General features: G+C 41.5%; 1 protein-coding gene across 1 annotated transcript; it reads right to left on the bottom strand.

Moving 5' to 3' along the window:
- Nucleotides 1-10,310: 10,310 nt before the first annotated feature.
- LOC311133572 (LETM1 domain-containing protein 1-like) lies at nt 10,311-22,929 on the bottom strand. The gene is made up of 9 exons (XM_084167079.1): nt 22,795-22,929; nt 17,653-17,786; nt 17,184-17,299; nt 16,813-16,895; nt 16,406-16,592; nt 14,285-14,386; nt 13,752-13,904; nt 13,213-13,309; nt 10,311-12,072 (listed from the first exon to the last, which is right to left on the bottom strand). Exons 1-9 carry the CDS (start codon nt 22,914-22,916, stop codon nt 12,008-12,010), a joined length of 1,059 nt encoding a protein of 352 aa, XP_084023205.1. The 5' UTR covers nt 22,917-22,929; the 3' UTR covers nt 10,311-12,007.
- Between the last annotated feature and the right edge of the window lie 1,521 nt (nt 22,930-24,450).

Genomic DNA, 24,450 nt, shown 5'->3' with positions numbered 1-24,450 from the left:
CCTTAACCCTAACCTAATTTTAAGAAATTATGAAATTAAATGCAGGTCAGGAGTGTCCTGGGTAAACTTCCTGTTAAATTAGCAACATTTCATAAACAAGCTCTAATGTGCTGGGGGGGGGGGGGGCTTGACTTACTTTTGATATTACCCTAAAAAGTGTAGAAACGTTTTTGAAGGTTTGGTGTGGTGTGGCTATTATTAAGCTTTAGCTACGTCTATACCTGTATAGCAGACACAGTAGCCATCTCACATAAAGAAATGGCGTGTCGTAGCATGCCACCGGCATTTCTCTCTCTCTATCTCTCTGGGGTTAGGCCTAAGCTTCTCTTCCTTTATATATATATATATATATATATATATATATATATACTACCAGTCAAACGTTTGGACACACCTACTCATACAAGGGTTTTTCTTTATTGTTACTATTTTTTACATTGTAGAATAATAGTGAAGACCTCAAAACTATGAAATAACACATATGGAATCATGTAGTACCCAAAAAGTGTTAAACAAATCCAAACATAGTTTATATTTGAGATTCTTCAAATAGCCACTGTCGTATCGAGTAAATGCTGGCAATTATTGCTGATGAACAAAGGAGTCCGCTCATACTGAACCTGGATCATAAGATTTATTCATATCACAAGCTTTCAGCATGAGTTACAGACTTGCAGGGTCTGGAGAGCAGTGTCCTCGAATTCTAATGGCTGCTCTAACCCCCTATGCCCACAGCATATACTTATAAACAATGTGAAAATATGGGTGGCTCCCTCTGCGGTCCAATCACCCGTCTCCCCTGGGGCGTCACCCTACAACTGCTACTTTTGAACTAACATAAACAACATTCCATCATGAAAAACATTTAACAAAGGCATAATCCTAATACACTACACCACCCTTTGCCTTGATGACAGCTTTGCACACCCTTGGAATTATCTCAATCAGCTTCATGAGGTAGTCACCTGGAATGCATTTCAATTAACAGGTGTGGAATTTCTTTCCTTCTTAATGCGTTTGAGCCAATCAGTTGTGTTGTGACAAGGTAGGGGGAGGGTATACAGAAGAAAGCCCTATTTGGTAAAATACCAAGTCCATATTATGGCAAGAACAGCTCAAATAAGCAAAGAGAAATGACATTCCATCATTACTTTAAGACATGAAGGACAATCAATATGGAAAATGTCAAGAACTTTGAAAGTTTCTTCAAGTGCACAGGAATGGAAGACCCAGAGTGACCTCTGCTGCAGAGTATAAGTTCATTAGAGTTACAAGCTTCAGAAATTGCAGCCCAAATAAATGCTTCACAGAGTTCAAGTCACAGACACATCTCAACATCAACTGTTCAGAAGGGACTGTGTGAATCAGGCCTTCATGGTCGAATTGCTGCCAAAAAAAACAACTACTAAAGGACACCAATAAGACCTGCTTGGGCCAAGAAACACGAGCAATGGACATTAGACCAGTGGAAATTTGTGGTTCCAACCGCCATGTTTTCGTGAGACGTGGTGTGGGCGAACGGAGGATCTCTGCATGTGTAGTTCCCACCGTAAAGCTTGGAGGAGGAGGTGTTATGGTGTGGAGATGCTTTGCTGGTGACACTGTCTGTGATTTATTTAGAATTCAAGGCACACTTAACCAGCATGGCTACCACAGCATTCTGCAGCGATACGCCATCCAATCTGGTTTGCGCTTAGTTGGACTATCATTTGTTTTTCAACAGGACAATGACCCAACACACCTCCAGGTTGTGTAAGGGCTATTTTACCAAGAAGGAGCATGATGGAATGCTGCATCAGATGACCTGGCCTCCACAATCCCCCAACCTCAACCCAATTGAGATGGTTTGGGATGAGTCGGACGGCAGAGTGAAGGAAAAGCAGCCAACAAGTGCTCAGCATATGTGGGAACTCCTTCAAGACTGTTGGAAAAGCATTCCAGGTTAAGGTGGTTGAGATAATTTTTTGGTTACTATATGATTCCATATGTGTTATTTCATAGTTTTGATGTCTTCACTATTATTCTACAATGTAGAAAATAGTAAAAAAATAAAGAAAAACCCTTGAATGAGGACGTGTGTCCAAACTTTTGACGGGTACTTTATATATATATATAATTAAAATATTAATATTATACAGTGGACACCTAAGCCTATAGGCCTATGCATGCAATGCCCTGATACATTTAGTATTCAAATCTCTGACAGCTGAACTGTGAGGTGGACAATTATTATTTTAGGAAAGTAGCCTAAAAACAAGTAAAAAAATAGACTATGAAGTTTTGCATATGCTACACATCGAAACACAAGGAATAGTGTTTTTGTAATTTGTTATAGCTGTTTTTAAGGACACGTACAGTGAGGGAAAAAAGTATTTGATCCCCTGCTGATTTTGTACGTTTGCCCACTGACAAAGAAATGATCAGTCTATAATTTTAATGGTAGGTTTATTTGAACAGTGAGAGACAGAATAACAACAAAACAATCCAGAAAAACTTATGTCAAAAATGTTATAAATTGATTGGCATTTTAATGAGGGAAATAAGTATTTGACCCCCTCTCAATCAGAAAGATTTCTGGCTCCCAGGTGTCTTTTATACAGGTAACGAGCTGAGATTAGGAGCACACTCTTAAAGGGAGTGCTCCTAATCTCAGCTTGTTACCTGTATAAAAGAAACCTGTCCACAGAAGCAATCAATCAATCAGGTTCCAAACTCTTCACCATGGCCAAGACCATAGAGCTCTCCAAGGATGTCATGGACAAGATTGTAGACCTACACAAGGCTGGAATGGGCTACAAAACCATCGCTAAGCAGCTTGGTGAGAAGGTGACAACAGTTGGTGCGATTATTCGCAAATGGAAGAAACAAAAAATAACTGTCAATCTCCCTCTGCCTGGGGCTCCATGCAAGATCTCACCTCGTGGAGTTGCAATGATCATGAGAACGGTGAGGAATCAGCCCAGAACTACACGGGAGGATCTTGTCAATGACATCAAGGCAGCTGGACCATAGTCATCAAGAAAACAATTGGTAACACACTACTCAAGAAAGCACATATACAGGGCCGTCTGAAGTTTGCCAATGAACATCTGAATGATTCAGAGGAGAACTGGGTAAAAGTGTTGTGGTCAGATGAGACCAAAATCGAGCTCTTTGGCATCAACTCAACTCGCCATGTTTGGAGGTGGAGGAATGCTGCCTATGACCCCAAGAACACCATCCACACTGTAAAACATGGAGGTGTAAACATTATGCTTTGGGGGTGTTTTTCTGCTAAGAGGACAGGACAACTTCACTGCATCAAAGGAACGATGGATGGGGCCATGTACTGTCAAATCTTGGGTGAGAACCTCCTTCCCTCAGCCAGGGCATTGAAAATGGGTCGTGGATGGGTATTCCAGCATGACAATGACCCAAAACACACGGCCAAGGCAACAAAGGAGTGGCTCAAGAAGAAGCACATTAAGGTCCTGGAGTGGCCTAGCCAGTCTCCAGACCTTAATCCCATAGAAAATCTGTGGAGGGAGCTGAAGGTTCGAGTTGCCAAACGTCAGCCTCGAAACCTTAATGACTTGGAGAGGATCTGCAAAGAGGAGTGGAACAAAATCCCTCCTGAGTGCAAACCTGGTGGCCAACTACAAGAAACGTCTGACCTCTGTGATTGCCAACAAGGGTTTTGCCACCAAGTACTAAGTCATGTTTTGCAGAGGGGTCAAATACTTATTTCCCTCATTAAAATGCAAATCAATTTATAACATTTTTGACATGCGTTTTTCTGGATTTTTTTGTTGTTATTCTGTCTCTCACTGTTCAAATAAACCTACCACTAAAAATATAGACTGATCATGTCTTTGTCAGTGGGCAAACGTACAAAATCAGCAGGGGATCAAATACTTTTTTCCCTCACTGTAAATGTGGCTCATTTGGCCAACATCCCTATGTTATTGATGGCGCTGGCTGCGACAGGTCAGTTCTGAATGCATATGGATGTCTGGTAAATTAAAATCTTCCCTGTCATGTTGTCCGGCACCAAATCTTCCTAAAGGAAACTCTGAAATGGCATATTGTTTTTATGAAGATTTTAGAATATTGGCATGAAAATCTGTCACCAATTGGATGGAAACCTAGCTATAGACACCCTAAAGACTCTGGAAAGTGTGCTAGTCCGGTGTCACTTCTTTATGCCTGCACATCATGGTTCACCAGCAGCCCCAAACATCTAAAGAATAAGCTACCAGCCAAACAAGCTTGTAAGAATTGTACTTAAAATCCCCCCTCATACTCATCTGGAGGTTGAGAATATTTTTGTCTCTGTAATTGTATATTTATTTATGTAAAAAATAGGGACCACAATGGAAATAAGCCCCCGACTTTATTGTGCAATCCCGGTCACTTTAAAAAATCGTTGTGTATATATAGATTTTTTAAACTGACACATAAAATAAATAAATCAATCCAAACTGTGCAGCGGCCAATTGATGAATGGAAAGAGACACCAAAAAGTTTAATGACATTCTGAGATTGTCAAGCCAAGCCTTCGATACTGAGTACGCCTACACGATAGGATGGATTTTCTGTTTGTCGAGATTGACAAAGTCTATTTATCATGGTGTTGAATACGCAAACCATGATATTGAAGTGCCCAAAGTCGGTATGCTTTGTATATTGATTGTGTGGTGCATTGGCACAGAAACCAGTTGGTGGAAAATTCGTTGCCTATATTTTATATAATTATAAATATGGCATCAAAATGCATTTTTTTTATGACACCTTGAGTTGGACCATCCCCTCCCCCCCCAGTCAATTTCGATCTGTCGCTTTTACAAAACCACAACTTCTCCACACAAATGTTTTATTTGGAATAATGATGATAATAAAATATAAATAAAACCTTATTTTTTCATAATTGGTTTGCCAATAACATCTTCGGGATTAGTGAATTTATAAATGATAATGGTGACCTTTACGGACCAAATAATGATTGACCTTTACGGACCAAATAATGATTAACCTTTACGGACCAAATAATGAAGATCCACACTTCTTTGACAATATATATAATAAATTATCAACCCTGCAAACAATTCAAGACTATTATTATGGTGGGAGATTATAATACTGTTTTAAATAGCTCAATGGACCATAAAAGGAAATCACACTACAAACTATCACCCTCATGCTCTTAAGGAAATCGTGAATGCCATGGATACATTAGAACTAGTAGATATATGAAGGCTTAAATATCCTGATCTAGTGAGATATACAGTGGGGAGAACAAGTATTTGATACACTGCCGATTTTGCAGGTTTTCCTACTTACAAAGCATGTAGAGGTCTGTAATTTTTATCATAGGTACACTTCAACTGTGAGAGACGGAATCTAAAACAAAAATCCAGAAAATCACATTGTATGATTTTTAAGTAATTAATTTGCATTTTATTGCATGACATACAGTGGGGGAAAAAAGTATTTAGTCAGCCACCAATTGTGCAAGTTCTCCCACTTAAAAAGATGAGAGAGGCCTGTAATTTTCATCATAGGTACACGTCAACTATGACAGACAAAATGAAAAAAAAAAATCCAGAAAATCACAGTGTAGGATTTTTAATGAATTTTTTTGCAAATTATGGTGGAAAATAAGTATTTGGTCAATAACAAAAGTTTCTCAATACTTTGTTATATACCCTTTGTTGGCAATGACACAGGTCAAACATTTTATGTAAGTCTTCACAAGGTTTTCACACACTGTTGCTGGTATTTTGGCCCATTCCTCCATGCAGATCTCCTCTAGAGCAGTGATGTTTTGGGGCTGTCGCTGAGCAACACGGACTTTCAACTCCCTCCAAAGATTTTCTATGGGGTTGAGATCTGGAGACTGGCTAGGCCACTCCAGGACCTTGAAATGCTTCTTACGAAGCCACTCCTTCGTTGCCCGGGCGGTGTGTTTGGGATCATTGTCATGCTGAAAGACCCAGCCACGTTTCATCTTCAATGCCCTTGCTGATGGAAGGAGGTTTTCACTCAAAATCTCACGATACATGGACCCATTCATTCTTTCCTTTACACGGATCAGTCGTCCTGGTCCCTTTGCAGAAAAACAGCCCCAAAGCATGATGTTTCCACCCCCATGCTTCACAGTAGGTATGGTGTTCTTTGGATGCAACTCAGCATTCTTTGTCCTCCAAACACGACGAGTTGAGTTTTTACCAAAAATTTCTATTTTGGTTTCATCTGACATTCTCCCAATCCTCTTCTGGATCATCCAAATGCACTCTAGCAAACTTCAGATGGGCCTGGACATGTACTGGCATAAGCAGGGGGACACATCTGGCACTGCAGGATTTGAGTCCCTGGCGGCGTAGTGTGTTACTGATGGTAGGCTTTGTTATTTTGGTCCCAGCTCTCTGCAGGTCATTCACTAGGTCCCCCCGTGTGGTTCTGGGATTTTTGCTCACCGTTCTTGTGATCATTTTGACCCCACGGGGTGAGATCTTGCGTGGAGCCCCAGATCGAGGGAGATTATCAGTGGTCTTGTATGTCTTCCATTTCCTAATAATTGCTCCCACAGTTGATTTCTTCAAACCAAGCTGCTTACCTATTGCAGATTCAGTCTTCCTAGCCTGGTGCAGGTCTACAATTTTGTTTCTGATGTCCTTTGACAGCTCTTTGGTCTTGGCCATAGTGGAGTTTGGAGTGTGACTGTTTGAGGTTGTGGACAGGTGTCTTTTATACTGATAACAAGTTCAAACAGGTGCCATTAATACAGGTAACGAGTGGAGGACAGAGGAGCCTCTTAAAGAAGAAGTTACAGGTCTGTGAGAGCCAGAAATCTTGCTTGTTTGTAGGTGACCAAATACTTATTTTCCACCATAATTTGCAAATAAATTCATTAAATATCCTACAATGTGATTTTCTGGATTTTTCTTTCTCCATTTGTCTGTCATAGTTGACGTGTACCTATGATGAAAATTACAGGCCTCTCATCTTTTTAAGTGGGAGAACTTGCACAATTGGTGGCTGACTAAATACTTTTTTTCCCCACTGTATGTAAATAAGGTATTTCGTTTTTTTTATTTTTTGCAAGAAAATCAGAAAAACATGTTTTCGCTTTGTCATTATGAGGTATGAGGATTTTTGTTTATTTAATCCATTTTAGAATAAGGCTGTAACTTAAAATGTGGAAAAGGTCTAGGGGTCTTTTCTGAATGCACTGTACATACACAGTGACTGCCAATACATTATGGACTTGTTCATTTTATTGGGAAAATTAAGTTCATGGGTATAAAAAATTCTCATTTGGAATATTATATAACATCCATGAAAGGTATAAATAGGAAATGATCCGTGTCTACAGTATTTGTCAAAATGTAACTTGTCTATAGTGTATATACTTTTTTTGAGTCTCTGGTTTGATCTGTCATTTATTTTGGCTGTTTGTTACTTGTGCTATTTGTATATTGTTCTGTACAATGTTTGTGCAATAAAAACAACAACAAAAAAGGCCAGGAGTGTCCTTATAGAGCTCACCCGATTGTAGTCCTAAAAAACAGAAATGAATTACTGCTGGTTCTTTCAGCCATTCATATGGGGGAAATTAATGGAGAAAGAATGGGGTTTTGGGGTAAATGCCCAAAATAAGGTCTGAGGTTAACACAGGCTTGGGAGATCTTATGCATTTTGTTCTATGAGATAGTCAGTTAACATGACCTTTACGAATTATGAAGTCTTTATATACTTTTTTTGATTACATAAATGCTTCAAAATTCACAAAAATTGACATTAGCTGATTAAGATTCTCATAGATCAAAACGTATAAGATCTCCTAAGCCTGTGTTTACCACAGACCTTATTCTCTGCGTTTATCCCCCCCAAAAAAACATTCATTTCCCCATAGGCTTTGGCCAACGAGTCATAGCGGAGTTAGTGCCTACAAAAAGATGCCATTACTGTTGCTCTCTATAGCAGCCTTTTCCCAAGAAAAACTGCTGAGCTTTGGAGCAGAACTTGATACATTGTTGCTCTCTGGTTCATGAATCAAGGATTTGAAGTAGACAGATTGATCAGCATAGATAGACAGAAGGTTTATAGATCTTACAGTGTCATACACATGAAGTAACACTCAATGATCTTTATTTTTTGGATTTCCCTTATATAGGTAAAACATGGTTGCAATATGGTTTCCAGTGGTATGCTTGTTATAATCAAAATAAATTAAGATAATAAAAACAACTGTCTCCTTATGTAACAAATGTATTACGGTAGGCTTATATAAAATATATGCCTTATAGACTGGTGTTCTGACCTGACAGACTCTCTATCATTTCACAATGCACCACACTTACCAAGTCAAGAAGTTAACTAAAGGGACACTTACATTAACACCACACACAAAAATGTCCCATACCATCTTCTTAACACTATCAATATACAGCCCCACAACAGGACATTTATACATTTTGGAAGAGCAAGGTACAGCTGGGCTGCATTGGCATATTTGGGAAGCTACTTCTATGCTGAACACCAGTTGGTAGACTGAAACATTTGCATTTCAAATAAATAAGAAAGTTAAACTTTGCAAGTATCCAGTGTGTGCGAGCTTCTTCTTTTGAGTCATATTATCCAGTGCATCTCTTTTCAACTCATTCAACCAGACATATGTGTGATGTGTGATGTCTATTGTGTGTGTGTGCGTGCGTAAGTACAGTGGGGAAAAAAAAGTATTTAGTCAGCCACCAATTGTGCAAGTTCTCCCACTTAAAAAGATGAGAGAGGCCTGTAATTTTCATCATAGGTACACGTCAACTGTGACAGACAAAATGAGAAAAAAAAATCCAGAAAATCACATTGTAGGATTTTTAATGAATTTATTTGCAAATTATGGTCGAAAATAAGTATTTGGTCAATAACAAAAGTTTCTCAATACTTTGTTATATACCCTTTGTTGGCAATGACACAGGTCAAACGTTTTCTGTAAGCGTTCACAAGGTTTTCACACACTGTTGCTGGTATTTTGGCCCATTCCTCCATGCAGATCTCCTCTAGAGCAGTGATGTTTTGGGGCTGTCGCTGGGCAACACGGACTTTCAACTCCCTCCAAAGATTTTCTATGGGGTTGAGGTGTGGAGACTAGCTAGGCCACTCCAGGACCTTGAAATGCTTATTACGAAGCCACTCCTTCGTTGCCCGGGCGGTGTGTTTGGGATCATTGTCATGCTGAAAGACCCAGCCACGTTTCATCTTCAATGCCCTTGCTGATGGAAGGAGGTTTTCACTCAAAATCTCATGAAACATGGCCCCATTCATTCTTTCCTTTAAACGGATCAGTCGTCCTGGTCCCTTTGCAGAAAAACAGCCCCAAAGCATGATGTTTCCACCCCCATGCTTCACAGTAGGTATGGTGTTCTTTGGATGCAACTCAGCATTCTTTGTCCTCCAAACACGACGAGTTGAGTTTTTACCAAAAAGTTATATTTTGGTTTCATCTGACCATATGACATTCTCCCAATCCTCTTCTGGATCATCCAAATGCACTCTAGCAAACTTCAGACGGGCCTGGACATGTACTGGCTTAAGCAGGGGGACACATCTTGCACTGCAGGATTTGAGTCCCTGGCGGCGTAGTGTGTTACTGATGGTAGGCTTTGTTACTTTGGTCCCAGCTCTCTGCAGGTCATTCACTAGGTCCCCCCGTGTGGTTCTGGGATTTTTGCTCACCGTTCTTGTGATCATTTAGACCCCACGGGGTGAGATCTTGCGTGGAGCCCCAGATCGAGGGAGATTATCAGTGGTCTTGTATGTCTTCCATTTCCTAATAATTGCTCCCACTGTTGATTTCTTCAAACCAAGCTGCTTACCTATTGCAGATTCAGTCTTCCCAGCCTGGTGCAGGTCTACAATTTTGTTTCTGGTGTCCTTTGACAGCTCTTTGGTCTTGGCCATAGTGGAGTTTGGAGTGTGACTGTTTGAGGTTGTGGACAGGTGTCTTTTATACTGATAACAAGTTCAAACAGGTGCCATTAATACAGGTAACGAGTGGAGGACAGAGGAGCCTCTTAAAGAAGAAGTTACAGGTCTGTGAGAGCCAGAAATCTTGCTTGTTTGTAGGTGACCAAATACTTATTTTCCACCATCATTTGCAAATAAAATCATTAAAAATCCTACAATGTGATTTTCTGGATTTTTTTTCCTCAATTTGTCTGTCATAGTTGACGTGTACCTATGATGAAAATGACAGGCCTCTCTCATCTTTTTAAGTGGGAGAACTTGCACAATTGGTGGCTGACTAAATACTTTTTTTCCCCACTGTACGTATGTACAGTTGAAGTCGGAAGTTTACATACACTTAGGTTGGAGTCATTAAAACTTGTTTTTCAACCACTCTACACATTTCTTGTTAACAAACGATAGTTTTGGCAAGTCGGTTAGGACATCTACTTTGTGCATGGCACAAGTAATTTTTCCAACAATTGTTTACAGACAGATTATTTCACTGTATCACAATTCCAGTGGGTCAGAGGTTTACATACACTAAGTTGACTGTGCCTTTAAACAGCTTGGGAAATTCCAGAAAATAATGTCATGGCTTTAGAAGCTCCTGATAGGCTCATTGACATAATTTGAGTCAATTGGAGGTGTACCTGTGGATGCATTTCAAGGCCTACCTTCAAACTCAGTGCCTCTTTGCTTGACATCATGGGAAAATCAAAAGAAATCAGCGAGGACCTCAGAAAAAATATTGTAGACCTCCACAAGTCTGGTTCATCCTTGGGAGCAATTTCCAAACACCTGAAGGTACCACGTTCATCTGTACAAAAAAATAGTACGCAAGTATAAACACTGTGGGACCACGCAGCCATCATACCGCTCAGGAAGGAGACTCGTTCTGTCTCCTAGAGATGAACGTACTTTGGTTTGCAACTGCACATGGGGACAAAGATCGTACTTTTTGGAGAAATGTCCTCTGGTCTGATGAAACAAAAATAGAACTGTTTGGCCATAATGACCATTGTTATGTTTGGAGGAAAAAGGGGGGACGCTTGCAAGCCGAAAAACACCATCCCAACCGTGAAGCACAGGGGTGGCAGCATCATGCTGTGGGGGTGCTTTGCTGCAGGAGGGACTGGTGCACTTCACAAAATAGATGGCATCATGTGGAAGGAAAATTATGTGGATATATTGAAGCAACATCTCAAGACATCAGTCAGGAAGTTAAAACTTGGTCGCAAATGGGTCTTCCAAATGGACAATGACCCCAAGCATACTTCCAAAGTTGTGGCAAAATGGCTTAAGGACAACAAAGTCAAGGTATTGGAGTGGCCATCACAAAGCCCTGACCTCAATCCTATAGAACATTTGTGGGCAGAACTGAAAGAGCGTGTGCGAGCAAGGAGGCCTACAAACCTGAATCAGTTACACAAGCTCTGTCAGGAGGAATGGGCCAAAATTCACCCAACTTATTGTGGGAAGCCTGTGGAAGGATACCAGAAACGTTTGACCCAAGTTAAACAATTTAAAGGCAATGCTACCAAATAATAATTGAGGGTATGTAAACTTCTGACCCACTGGGAATGTGATGAAAGAAATAAAAGCTGAAATAAAATCACTCTCTCTACTATTATTATAAAATAAAGTGGTGATCCTACCTGACCTAAGACAGGGAATTTTTACTAGGATTAAATGTCAGGAATTGTGAAAAACTGAGTTTAAATGTATTTGGCTAAGGTGTATGTAAACTTCCGACTTCAACTGTACGTAGTCGTATATGTGTGATTGCAACCATATGTGTGACATCCATTAACTGGAATGGATTAAGACATACAGCACAGTAAAAGTCATCCATGCACTGAATCACTGATTCTCCACGTTATCAATTGACCAGTTTGGATCATTCTTTCCCTCTCTGTCCCAAGAAAATGAGATGACAATGGTCACTGTTAGATTAGACTTTCTAGCCTGAGAGCAAATTAATAAATAGTCTGGTTACTGCTGCATGCTTTTGTTCCTCTGGTCAGGAGCTGGGGTAGTTTACTGAGAGCAGGACCATGTTGTGCAGCAGAAGAGATGTCTCTGATTCTAGAAAGCACAGAGAAGGGGACACAGCATAAGACAAGGATAGTGAATACAATCTGAGATTCATGAGTGACAATTGGAAAATAAAGAACAGCTAAGTGCGTCGTTAGATGCTCCCCCCCCCCCGTCACTTCATACACAGAAGGATTCTGCTAAACGTAGAATGAAGCTGTTTATCCGTCTCTCTGTGAACGCCGATAACTTCGGAGCGAAGTTGACTACAAATACAAAGTTGCCAATGTCTTTGCAATTGTTACAAACTAGGATAAAAAGATGCCTCAAATCAAAACCGAGATGACTGCATTAAAATATAAATACAGTATAGGCTACATAGGCCAATATTTAAATCATATTGAAATCAATTTAATGTTCAGTCACTTGAGTTCTATTTTGCTAATTGTAGGCTATACACTGTCCATTTTCTTTTAAGTGTGTAACAAAATGTGCGCAATGATGTGCCAAATCTGTGATAAAGTACATTATTATAGGGTAAGCATAAAAATAAGCTGCCTCAATATTTGCAACCATATAGGTGGTATCTCTCTAAGAGCTGATTCGTCGTCATTATTGTGGAATAATTGTAATGTTAAGGTTAGATTTTAATGGAGAAAGCTGGTCTGAGAGCAGCGCTGTCTTTCTTTCGATCCTATCAGTATCGACATGCTCCAACGAATGTTCTTTCTGCGCTGTGTTTTGGGAAACGCATGTTACATCTTCGGCTGTTGTAGGAACGATGCATTGTTAAAACCCTCGTAGGCCTAGGTTCCATTGCTATCGGGAAACCGGGCCCAGGTCAATAGCATAATGCTGTATAGCAGGTGCACTGTAAAAGCCAGGATGTGCCATGATAAAAATAGAGTGTATAGAACCAACTGGCATTGTGAACCAAGCTGTCATATATATGACAACAAGCAATCCCCTGTGTGTAAAACAGATCTGGGTTCAAATACCTTTTGAAGTCTTTCAAATATATTTGAGTGTTTGCTTTAGCCTGCCTTGAGTGCCACGGGAGGGGTTTGCGCTTTATCGACAATTATATTGGTTCCATCGTGCCAGGCAAGCTCAATTAAACACATAAAGTAGATGAAATTATTTCAAATAGTATTTTAACCTAGGTCTGCCTGTAAGTAAAACTTGTCAGACCTGTGAGCTGGGTGGACAGCTGAAGCCACTGGAGGAGCCACTCTCGACACTGGCTAGTGGTGAGGCTACTGGGATTGAGCCCCCGCAGGTAACAGGCCTGGAGAAGTGGAGGGAGGAAGAGAAGTAGCGTATCACACACTTAAGATAAAAGGTTTGCCTTGCTATTTTGTCTTACCAAAGTTTATAATGTATGTTTATTTTTTGTGCCATAAACCATACACTGGTGCATCAGCTAGCAGTTCCAACGGCTCTCTTTTTTAGAATATAGTGCTACAATATAGTTGTAGGTTTGCTTCCTGCATCGGCCACATCTACTGAATACAAATTCTGCTTTGGGTAAAGGCATTTGCTAATTGATTTGATTTTAATCTATAAATGACAGTGTTGAGGCCCCTGACTTCTCTGATTGTCACTTGCTATTCCGTTTCAACTCATTGTATAGAGAGAGTGAGTACCGTTTTGACTTTATTTATATCTACAAATGGCAGTCTTGAGATGGGATTATATGGGGGGGGGGGGGGGGGGGGGGGGGGGCTGACCTCTCTAATCTCTGTGTCAGTGAGTTGGCCCTGTCCCAGTGTGTCCAGAGCCTGATCCAAGTAAAGCAGGTCCAGGGCTTTGGCCCTCAGCCGGCGCCGGAGCAGGAACCCAGGGAGCCACGGGTTCAGCAAGAGGTGGGAGCACAGCAGCCTCTGAGAGATTAATTAGAAGAGGATAGGAAAGAAAGAATATAGGAAGGGGGAAAGAAAGGGAAGAGGAAGCATGGGAAAAATATAGATTAGGAAAGAAAGGGAAGTGTAGGGAGAGGAATACCTGTCAGATGAGTCATCCATGTGAATTGAATCCCCAAACAAATCAAAGAGAGTTAAAAAGAACCCTGTGTTTCACACAGACGAAACAAAACTATATTTATACAGGGATGACCCATTTACCCTCACCCTCCTAACCTGCTCTCTCCAAGTTTCAAGTGCAAGTTTTCAGTTTCTTAGAAAAAATAATTGCATAACGATATGAAATTAGATGCTCTTTACAAGCAGAGGCTCACTCTGAAATAAACACCAAAAATCCTTACCATCTGACCAGAGTCCATGCCTGTTAATCCCAGTGGTTGTCCGGAAAACACATCCCTCACTGCATTGATGTCTTTCACACTGGGGTGAGCCCCACTCTGCACCTGCATAACAAACATTTCAAATCGCCCCTCCCATTCTGCAGATACACACCAACTGGACCAGGCAGGACAGGTTCAACTGCATTCGCCACGCAAAACATCCACTTACAGTCTTGTACTCTTTCATATCACAAAAGGCCTCAACTAATTGCTGGTGTGGGAAGTCACCACACTGTATTATTATTAGCATAATATGGGTGTGGAGCTTTCCCTTTAGCCATTAACACAATCCCCTGCTGATTTTGTACGTTTGCCCACTGACAAAGACATGATCAGTCTATAATTTTAAATGGTAGGTTTATTTGAACAGTGAGAGACAGTATAACAACAAAAAAATCCAGAAAAACGCATGTCAAAAATGTTATAAATTGATTTGCATTTTAATGAGGGAAATAAGTATTTGACCCCTCTGCAAAACCCTTGTTGGCAATCACAGAGGTCAGATGTTTCTTGTAGTTGGCCACCAGGTTTGCACACATCTCAGGAGGGATTTTGTTCCACTCCTCTTTGTAGATCTTCTCCAAGTCATTAAGGTTTCGAGGCTGACGTTTGGCAACTCGAACCTTCAGCTCCCTCCACAGATTTTCTATGGGATTAAGGTCTGGAGACTGGCTAGGCCACTCTAGGACCTTAATGTGCTTCTTCTTGAGCCACTCCTTTGTTGCCTTGGCCGTGTGTTTTGGGTCATTGTCATGCTGGAATACCCATCCACGACCCATTTTCAATGCCCTGGCTGAGGGAAGGAGGTTCTCACCCAAGATTTGACGGTACATGGCCCCATCCATCGTCCCTTTGATGCGGTGAAGTTGTCCTGTCCCCTTAGCAGAAAAACACCCCCAAAGCATAATGTTTCCACCTCCATGTTTGACGGTGGGGATGGTGTTCTTGGGGTCATAGGCAGCATTCCTCCTCCTCCAAACACGGTGAGTTGAGTTGATGCCAAAGAGCTTGATTTTGGTCTCATCTGACCACAACACTTTTACCCAGTTCTCCTCTGAATCATTCAGATGTTCATTGGCAAACTTCAGACGGCCCTCTATATGTGCTTTCTTGAGCAGGGGGACCTTGCGGGCACTGCAGGATTTCAGTCCTTCACGGCGTAGTGTGTTACAAATTGTTTTCTTGGTGACTATGGTCCCAGCTGCCTTGAGATCATTGACAAGATCCTCCCGTGTAGTTCTGGGCTGATTCCTCACCGTTCTCATGATCATTGCATCTCCATGAGGTGAGATCTTGCATGGAGCCCCAGGCCGATGGAGATTTACAGTTATTCTGTGTTTCTTCCATTTGCAAATAATCGCACCAACTGTTGTCACCTTCTCACCAAGCTGCTTGGCAATGGTCTTGTAGCCCATTCCAGCCTTGTGTAGGTCTACAATATTGTCCCTAACATCCTTGGAGAGCTCTGTGGTCTTGGCCATAGTGGAGAGTTTGGAATCTGATTGATTGATTGCGTCTGTGGACAGGTGTCTTTTATAAAGGTAACAAGCTGAGATTAGGAGCACTCCCTTTAAGAGTGTGCTCCTAATCTCAGCTCATTACCCGTATAAAAGACACCTGGGAGCCAGAAATCTTTCTGATTTAGAGGGGGTCAAATACTTATTTCCCTCATTAAAATGCAAATCAATTTATAACATTTTTGACATGCGTTTTTCTGGATTGTTTTGTTGTTATTCTGTCTCTCACTGTTCAAATAAACCTACCATTAAAATTATAGACTGATCATTTCTTTGTCAGTGGGCAAACGTACAAAATCAGCAGGGGATCAAATACTTTTCCCCCTCACTGTATGTAATGATAATTAGTAAACACAAAATTGTATAGCTGGGATCATCCTTAGATGTACAGTAAGTTAACTGTAATATTTACATAGACTGACAGTCTTTGGTTATGCATTTCAAAATTGTGATTAATCATTACCTACAGTATAGGCCTAAAATAGAAGAAATGCATGGCAGCTGTTTGAAATGTCTGTGTTCAATGAACAAACATGCTCAGAGTTTAAAGAGGTAAATGAGGAACCTTGCTGATAAGGGTGAGCAGGTGGCTGCGGAGGGTCCACTCTTTGATGTGAGGTATTGAACAGGCCACGCCCTTCAGGATGTTCTCACGGTGTCGGCATCTCTGCTCGTGGTACAACCTCTGGAAGTCCTGCTGCTGCTGCGGAGTCCACAGGTGACGAATCAGGAGCTGTCTAGGGAACAGGCACCTACCAATGAGGGGAGAGGGAGAGGAGGGGACACATATCAGATTAGAGGTTGGAGGTAACCCATCATTCACCATCCATTTATAACCCCCCCCCCCCATTTTGGAAGCATGCATATGACTCCCCTACAAATGACTACAATTGCACTCTTTTCAATTAGTCTCTTAAAACTGTTAGCAATTGATATTGTCAATATCAGGTTGGTTGATTCACAACAACTCACATAAGAGTGAAAACCAAAATGATGGCAAAAGGCGGGATAGAGATTATCACCAGGGGAATGGCTTTTATCATGTCTTTGCGAAACTGCAAGATTAAGATAGAGAAAGACGTACAGACAGAAAGAGAGAGAGAGCATTACATTTGAATATTTTATCAAGTTTGCTGTAGAGTTTATGACTGTCAAACTGCCTCCACGGTATTTGCATCCCAAATGACACCTATTCCCTATATAGTGCACTACTTTTGCCTAGAGGCCCTGTCAAACGTAGTGCACTATGTAGGGAATAGGGTGCCATTTGGGACACAACCAAGGTGTCTACTGCACAAAATGTATGGCTGCCAGGGTGGAAGTGCAACATGTGACTCACTGACCAGAATGATTGTCTCCATCTCGCGGTAGGGCAGCTCTTTGAGTGAAACATCTTGAGTGAGCATTTTCATCCTTATCCTCCTTGTTTCCCTCACATCGTGCACCATGAGCCGAAATCCTACAACACAAAAACACATTGCAAAAATGCTTCATGGTATTGCCTCAAAGAAAAACACAAATACACATTTGGCAGCACAATATAGAGGGAAAGGAGCTATCCAATTCCAACAGGAAAATGTTACAGCTGTAGACTGGCTATGGAGAAGTTGCACTGAGTTAGCTAAGGGGTAGCTTGGTTGTTGCGTAGGGGTGCTTGCAACCTATGCACATAAGTAATAATACATTATTACTTGGGGGTGCTAAGCCTGTTTTTGAGGGTGCTTCAGCACCGTCAACCCCCTCCCTGGAGCTGCTCATGAGAAGTTGTCAGTTAGGCATTAGAGGGTGTTGTTTTGGTTAGGGAGTACTTACCTTTCACAAAGGTGGTATAAAGGATGTAGAGGCGGGGTAATCGATGCTCGAGGAATTTCTCATACCTCTCACTGGCTCTCTGAAATATGCCTAGTCTGCCCTGAGATAACGAGTAGTGCCTGCAAGATAATACACTGTAGAAGAGAACAGGATATCAGATTCAGAGACACAAATTACAATAAAAAAACCTTGTGACATTGTGTAAGTCTCTCCACACATCATCCCAGTGTTCATACAATAATTTGGTTCTCGGTTTCAAGATTATGTTTTTGTATATATCCCATGTGATGTTTTGTAGTTGTATGAGGACAGGGAAGAGTTTAGTTTGGGACACCTAGGCCTATAGGGTTTCAGTGGAAATGTAATAGATTTCTGTTGACAATAGCCAGCATAACCTCTGGATGCAGCATAATTTGTGGTAGCCTGCAGGAGGATTGCAGATTTACTTTCAATCCCTATTGACACTGTTTTAACCCACTAATTTCCCCTTAAAATCAAGGAAAGAATGAACACTTTGGATGTGGTTGTATGTTGTGAAATATGATGACTTTGCTGACTGACAAAGTGGTCTTTGCTCTTTCACTTGCACCAGCCGCCGACCAGTCATTCAAGGGTTTTTCTTTATTTGTACTATTTTCTACAATTGTAGAATAATAGTGAAGACATCAAAACTATGAAATAACACATATGGAATCATGTACAGTCGTGGTCAAAAGTTGAGAATGACAAGTATTGGTCTTCAAAGTTCGCTGCTTATGAGATATTTTTGTCAAATGTTACTATGGAATACTGAAGTATAAATCACAAGCATTCCATAAGTATCAAAGGCTTTTATTGACAATTACATTAAGTTCATGCAAAGAGTCAATGTTGACCCATCTTTTTCAAGACCTCTGCAAACCGCCCTGGCATGCTGTCAATTAACTTCTGGGCCACATCCTGATTGATGGCAGCCCATTCTTGCATAATCAATGCTTGGAGTTTGTCAGAATTTGTGGGTTGTTTGTCTGTCCACCCGCCTCTTGAGGATCGACCACAAGTTCTCAATGGGATTAAGGTCTGGGGAGTTTCCTGGCCATGGACCCAAAATGTCGATGTTTTGTTCCCAGAGCCACTTAGTTATCACTTTTGCCTTATGGCCAGGTTCTCCATCATGCTGGAAAAGGCATTGGTCGTCACCAAACTGTTCTTGGATGGTTGGGAGAAGTTGCTCTCGGAGGATGTGTTGGTACCATTCTTTATTCATGGCTGTGTTCTTAGGCAAAATTGTGAGTGAGCCCACTCCCTTGGCTGAGAAGCAACCCCCCACACATGAATGGTCTCAGGATGCTTTACTGTTGGCATGACACAGGACTGATGGTAGCGCTCACCTGGTCTTCTCCGGACAAGGTGTTTTCCGGATGCCCCAAACAATCGGAAAGGGGATTCATCAGAGAAAATGACTTTACCCCAGTCCTCAGCAGTCGAATCCCTGTACCTTTTGCAGAATATCAGTCTGTCCCTGATGTTTTTCCTGGAGAGAAGTGGCTTCTTTGCTACCCTTCTTGACACCAGGCCATCCTCCAAAAGTCTTCGCCTCACTGTGCGTGCAGATGCACTCACACCTTCCTGCTGCCATTCCTGAGCAAGCTCTGCACTGGTGGTGCCCCGATCCCTCAGCTGAATCAACTTTAGGAGATGGTCCTGGCGCTTGCTGGACTTTCTTGAGCGCCCTGAAGCCTTCTTCACAACAATTGAACCGCTCTCCTTGAAGTTCTTGATGATCCGATAAATGGTTGATTTAGGTGCAATCTTACTAGTAGCAATATCCTTGCCTGTGAAGCCCTTTTTGTGCAAAGCAACGATGACGGCATGTGTTTCCTTGCAGGTAACCATGGTTAACAGAGGAAGAACAATGATTTCAAGCACCACCCTCCTTTTAAAACTTCCAGTCTGTTATTCTAACTCAATCAGCATGACAGAGTGATCTCCAGCCTTGTCCTCGTCAACACTCTCACCTGTGTTAACGAGAGAATCACTGACACGATGGCAGCTGGTCCTTTTGTGGCAGGGCTGAAATGCAGTGGAAAAGTTTTTTGGGGATTAAGTTCATTTTCATGGAAAAGAGGGACTTTGCAATTAATTGCAATTAAACTGGTCACTCTTCATGACATTCTGGAGGATATGCAAATTGCCATCATCAAAACTGAGGCAGCAGACTTTGTGAAAATTAGTATTTGTGTCATTCTCAAAACGTTTGACCACGACTGTAGTAACCAAAAAAGTGTTAAACAAATCAAAATATGTTATATTTGAAATTCTTCAAATAGCCACCCTTTGCCTTGATGACAGCTTTGCACACCCTTGGCATTCTCTCAACCAGCTTCATGAGGAATGCTTTTCCAAAAGTCTTGAAGGAGTTCCCACATATGCTGAGCACTTGTTGGCTGCTTTTCCTTCATTCTGCAGTCCAACTCATCCCAATTGGGTTGAGGTCGGGTGATTGTTGAGGCCAGGTCATCTGATGCAGCACTCCATCGCTCTCCTTCTTGGTCAAATAGCTCTTACACAGCCTGGAAGTGTGGTTTGTGGTCCTCTGTAGCTCAATTGGTAGAGCATGGCGCTTGTAACGCCAAGGTAGTGGGTTCGATCCCCGGGACCACCCATACGTAAAAATGTATGCACACATGACTAAGTCGCTTTGGATAAAAGCATCTGCTAAATGGCATATTATTATTATTATTTTGGATCATTGTTCTGTTGAAAAACAAATGATCGTCCCACTAAGAGCAAACCAGATGGGATGGTGTATCGCTGCAGAATGCTGTGGTAGCCATGCTGGTTAAGTGTGTCTTGAATTCTAAATAAATCACTGACAGTGTCACCAGCAAAGCACCCCCACACCTCCTCCTCCATGCTTCACGGTGGGAACCACACGAGGAGATCATCAATTCACCTACTCTGCGTCTCACAAAGACACAGCGGTTAGAACCAAAAATCTCACATTTGGACTCATCAGACCAAAGGACAGATTTCCACCGGTCTAATGTCCATTGCTCGTGTTTCTTGGCCCAAGCAAGTCTCTTCTTCTTATTGGTGTCCTTCAGTAGTGGCTTCTTTGCAGCAATTCGACCATGAAGGCCTGATTCACGCAGTCTCCTCTGAACAGTTGATGTTAAGATGTGTCTGTTACTTGAATTCTGTGAAGCATTTATTTGGGCTGCAATCTGAGGTGCAGTTAACTCTAATGAACGTATCTTCAGCAGCAGAGGTAACTGTAGCTCAGTTGGTAGAGCATGGCGCTTGCAACGCCAGGGTTGTGGGTTAGTTTCCCACGGGGGGCCAGTATGAAAATGTATGCATTAACTAAGTCGCTCTGGATAAGAGCGTCTGCTAAATGACTAAAATGTAAATGTCTTCCTTTCCTGCGGCGGTCCTCATGAGAGAGTTTCATCATAGCGCTCGACGGTTTTTGCGACTGCACTTTAAGAAATTTTCCGGAGTGACTGACCTTCATGTCTTAAAGTAATGATGGACTGTCGTTTCTCTGCTTATTTGAGCTGTTCTTGCCATAATATGGACTTGGTCTTTTACCAAATTGGGCTATCTTCTGTACACCACCCCTACCTTGTCACAACACATCTGATTGGCTCAAACACATTAAGAAGGAAAGAAATTACACAAATTAATTTTTAAGAAGGCACACCTGTTAATTGAAATGCATTCCAGGTGACTACCTCATGAAGCTGGTTGAGAGAATGCCAAGAGTGTGCAAAGCTGTCATTACATTTACATTTTAGTCATTTAGCAGACGCTCTTATCCAGAGCGACGTTTTTTTTCTTCATACTGGCCCCCCGTGGGAAACGAACCCACATCCCTGCCGGCCAAACCCTCCCCTACCTTGGATGACGCTGGACCAATTGTGCGCCACCCATGGGTCTCCCGGTCGCGGCCGGCTGCGACAGAGCCTGGACTCGAACCAGGATCTCTAGTGGCACAGCTAGCACTGCGATGCAGTGCCTTAGACCACTGCGCCACTCAAAGTCATAAAGGAAAAGGGTGGCTATTTGAAGAATCTCAAATATAAAATATATTTTGATTTGTTTAACACTTTTTGGGTTCCTACATGTGTTATTTCATAGTTTTGATGTCTTCACTATTATTCTACAATGTAGAAAATAGTAAAAAGAAAAGAAAAACCCTGGAATGAGTAGGTGTGTCCAAACTTTTGACTGGTACTGTAGGTATTGGCATAGTGCTGGAAATCAACAAATATAAAAGTAACAGATACAAAGTAAGGTTACAGGAAGGCAAATGTATTTGGTTACATTGATACCGTTTAAGCAGTGCTATTTTCAGGCATAAGCGACTAACTGTCTGTTCCTCGTTAGTCACTGATAGTCACTCAATTAGCCCATGTCAGCTAACATTTTATAGATAGCTGGCTAGACTAATTTACCTAGCAATCTAAACCTTGTAGTAATCATACGCAAGGCACGGCACGTGCCCAGGGGCCTTGACCTCCAAGGAGCCCCCATTGATTTTGTTAGTCACTTTCACTCACATATCATAATAACATGGCATAAGTCATGGCAAAACGTGTAGAATGCAGGATATTAGCTTCAAGTCGGCACATTTCTCTTCATCCCATGGCAAAATGTGTAGAACTGCAGGAAATTTGCTTTGAAACTGCAAAATGTTTTCTATGCCCCATGGCGAAGCCCCACCCCCAAATAAAAATAGCGTTTACCAAAATGGCTTCTATAGCCACAAAGTCCGATTCCACATACACAAAATTAGCACATAAAAAATATATACATTTTGGTCTTAATAAGGTTTAGCCATAAGGTTAGCAGTGCGGTTAAGGTTAGGTTTAAAATCAAATTTTAATTAGATATAAATAGCCGGTGTTTATGCCTTTGTTGCTATAGAAGCTAGTACCGACCACCAAAACACCCCAGAAACTGCCCTGCGTTTAAGACAAGAGAAGGCTGCGTGCCAATGCTGTTAGCTACATTGTTTATTTCGTGTGCTTGCAACATTAGAATGACTAGCCCTAGCTAGAAGGACTAAAGAGAATGACCAACAGCATTTCGAGTAGGCTAGCTACTCTCCATCTTTCAGTAACATCTACGCTAGGTAATGTTCGAGTTATTCAGTACCTTAGTCTTGAGTAGCCTAACATTGGAGTGTACATCGACACGGTTGAGACCCCTTGAAATGGATAACTGCATCGTATTATCCTTGTAACACAGCATTGGACCCCTCTCTTGCAGAGCGCCATGGTGGTTTTTACACTGCAGGTTGCGTCAATGAGGGGGTTCGATTAATCCCTCCCGGGCGCCGGTATAGGCGTGTTTAGCATCGGCTGAATGTTGATTGCATTCGATTTATAACCGGGCTGCCTCCCGGTCGACTCAAAACATAAGTAAAGTAATTACACACGTGTTGTAATTAGTAGGATTCTGTGTTTCCCCATACAAAAGTGATTGCCTTTGATAAAAAATGCTTTATCTGCCTTCCCAATAAAAACGAGTTAAACAATTCAAACATTTATTGTATGGAAAATATACTTTGTTTGTTTCTGGATGATGCACCATGCAGCCTTGTTGACAAAATGACCGTTCGATTTGAAAAGTGCGCGCCTCCCTCCCCGCTTTCTCCCGATGACGAAATGGGCCTATGCCGCGACTCAGCATAATCGAATCCGCACTCGCCTGTCGCAGTGCTTGAAAGTACAAGCGACCCATAGAGATGTATAGAGATCGCAACTGTGATCTGTCCTATAATGGCGTCTGTGACCGGAAGTGCAGAGCCATTGAGGCCATATCAATTTTTAAGTAGTCAATTTTCTTCTTCTACTACTTTTATGAGTTGGTAATATCATGTAATATGATGTTATCTCAGCATGTAGGCCACATTTGTCTAAATATAAAACAGAATTAACTTGATACAATTGGGCGGCAGGTAGCATAGTGGTTAAGAGCGTTGTGCCAGTAACCGAAAGGTCGCTGGTTCTAATCCCCGAGCCGACTAGGTGAAAAATCTGTCGATGTGCCCTTAAGCAAGGCACTTAACCCTAATTGCTCCTGTAAGTCGCTCTGGATAAGAGCGTCTGCTAAATGACTAAAAAATGTAAATAAATAAAATGAGACGCCCCGAATGGCTCCATTGTAGGGACACTAAATAGCCAGCAGATGGCAATCTTGTACATCACATCAGGCTGAGCTGCTGCCACTAGTTACCACAGCCACAAAGTCATAATTATGGCTAAACCCCGCTTATTTCTACAATTGATCTTCTTAAAATCTGATTTTAATCCTAACCTTAACCATAACTGTAATCACACTGCTAAATTTATGCCTAAGCCTAAACTTAAATTACATTTTGTTGTCATGAATTTTTACGACACAGCTGGCTGTGGTAACTAGTGACAACCGCTGAGTAGGGCAGTCTGTCAAACGAGTTGGCCTAGATGTTGCCCACTGATGCGCTCTAGACTAGTTATTACAGGTGAAGACTTTGAGGTCAGAATAAGTCATTGTAAATACAAGTTCAGAGTGAAGTATTAATGTAACTTATAATGTAGGATATTCAGTTGGTACCTGACACTGCTTTAATAAAATGATATACAGTGGGGAAAAAAAGTATTTAGTCAGCCACCAATTGTGCAAGTTCTCCCACTTAAAACGATGAGAGAGGCCTGTAATTTTCATCATAGGTACACGTCAACTATGACAGACAAAATGAGAAAAGAAAATCCAGAAAATCACATTGTAGGATTTTTAATGAATTTATTTGCAAATTATGGTGGAAAA

This window comes from Coregonus lavaretus (genome assembly GCF_964263955.1).
Source record: "Coregonus lavaretus genome assembly, chromosome: 8".
Classification (NCBI taxonomy): Eukaryota; Metazoa; Chordata; class Actinopteri; order Salmoniformes; family Salmonidae; genus Coregonus; species Coregonus lavaretus.
The sequence above is the reverse complement of the archived record's forward strand: the minus strand, read 5'-3'. Positions and strand labels throughout refer to the sequence as shown.

Coding starts and splice junctions, on each gene's coding strand:
- LOC311133572 (XM_084167079.1), bottom strand. CDS start 22,916: ATGGCGCTCTGCAAGAGAGGGGTCCAATGCTGTGTTACAAGGATAATA. Junction 13,905..14,284: donor GCATGGACTCTGGTCAGATG/GTAAGGATTTTT, acceptor TTAATCTCTCAG/AGGCTGCTGTGCTCCCACCT. Junction 13,310..13,751: donor CTGACACAGAGATTAGAGAG/GTCAGCCCCCCC, acceptor CCACTTCTCCAG/GCCTGTTACCTGCGGGGGCT.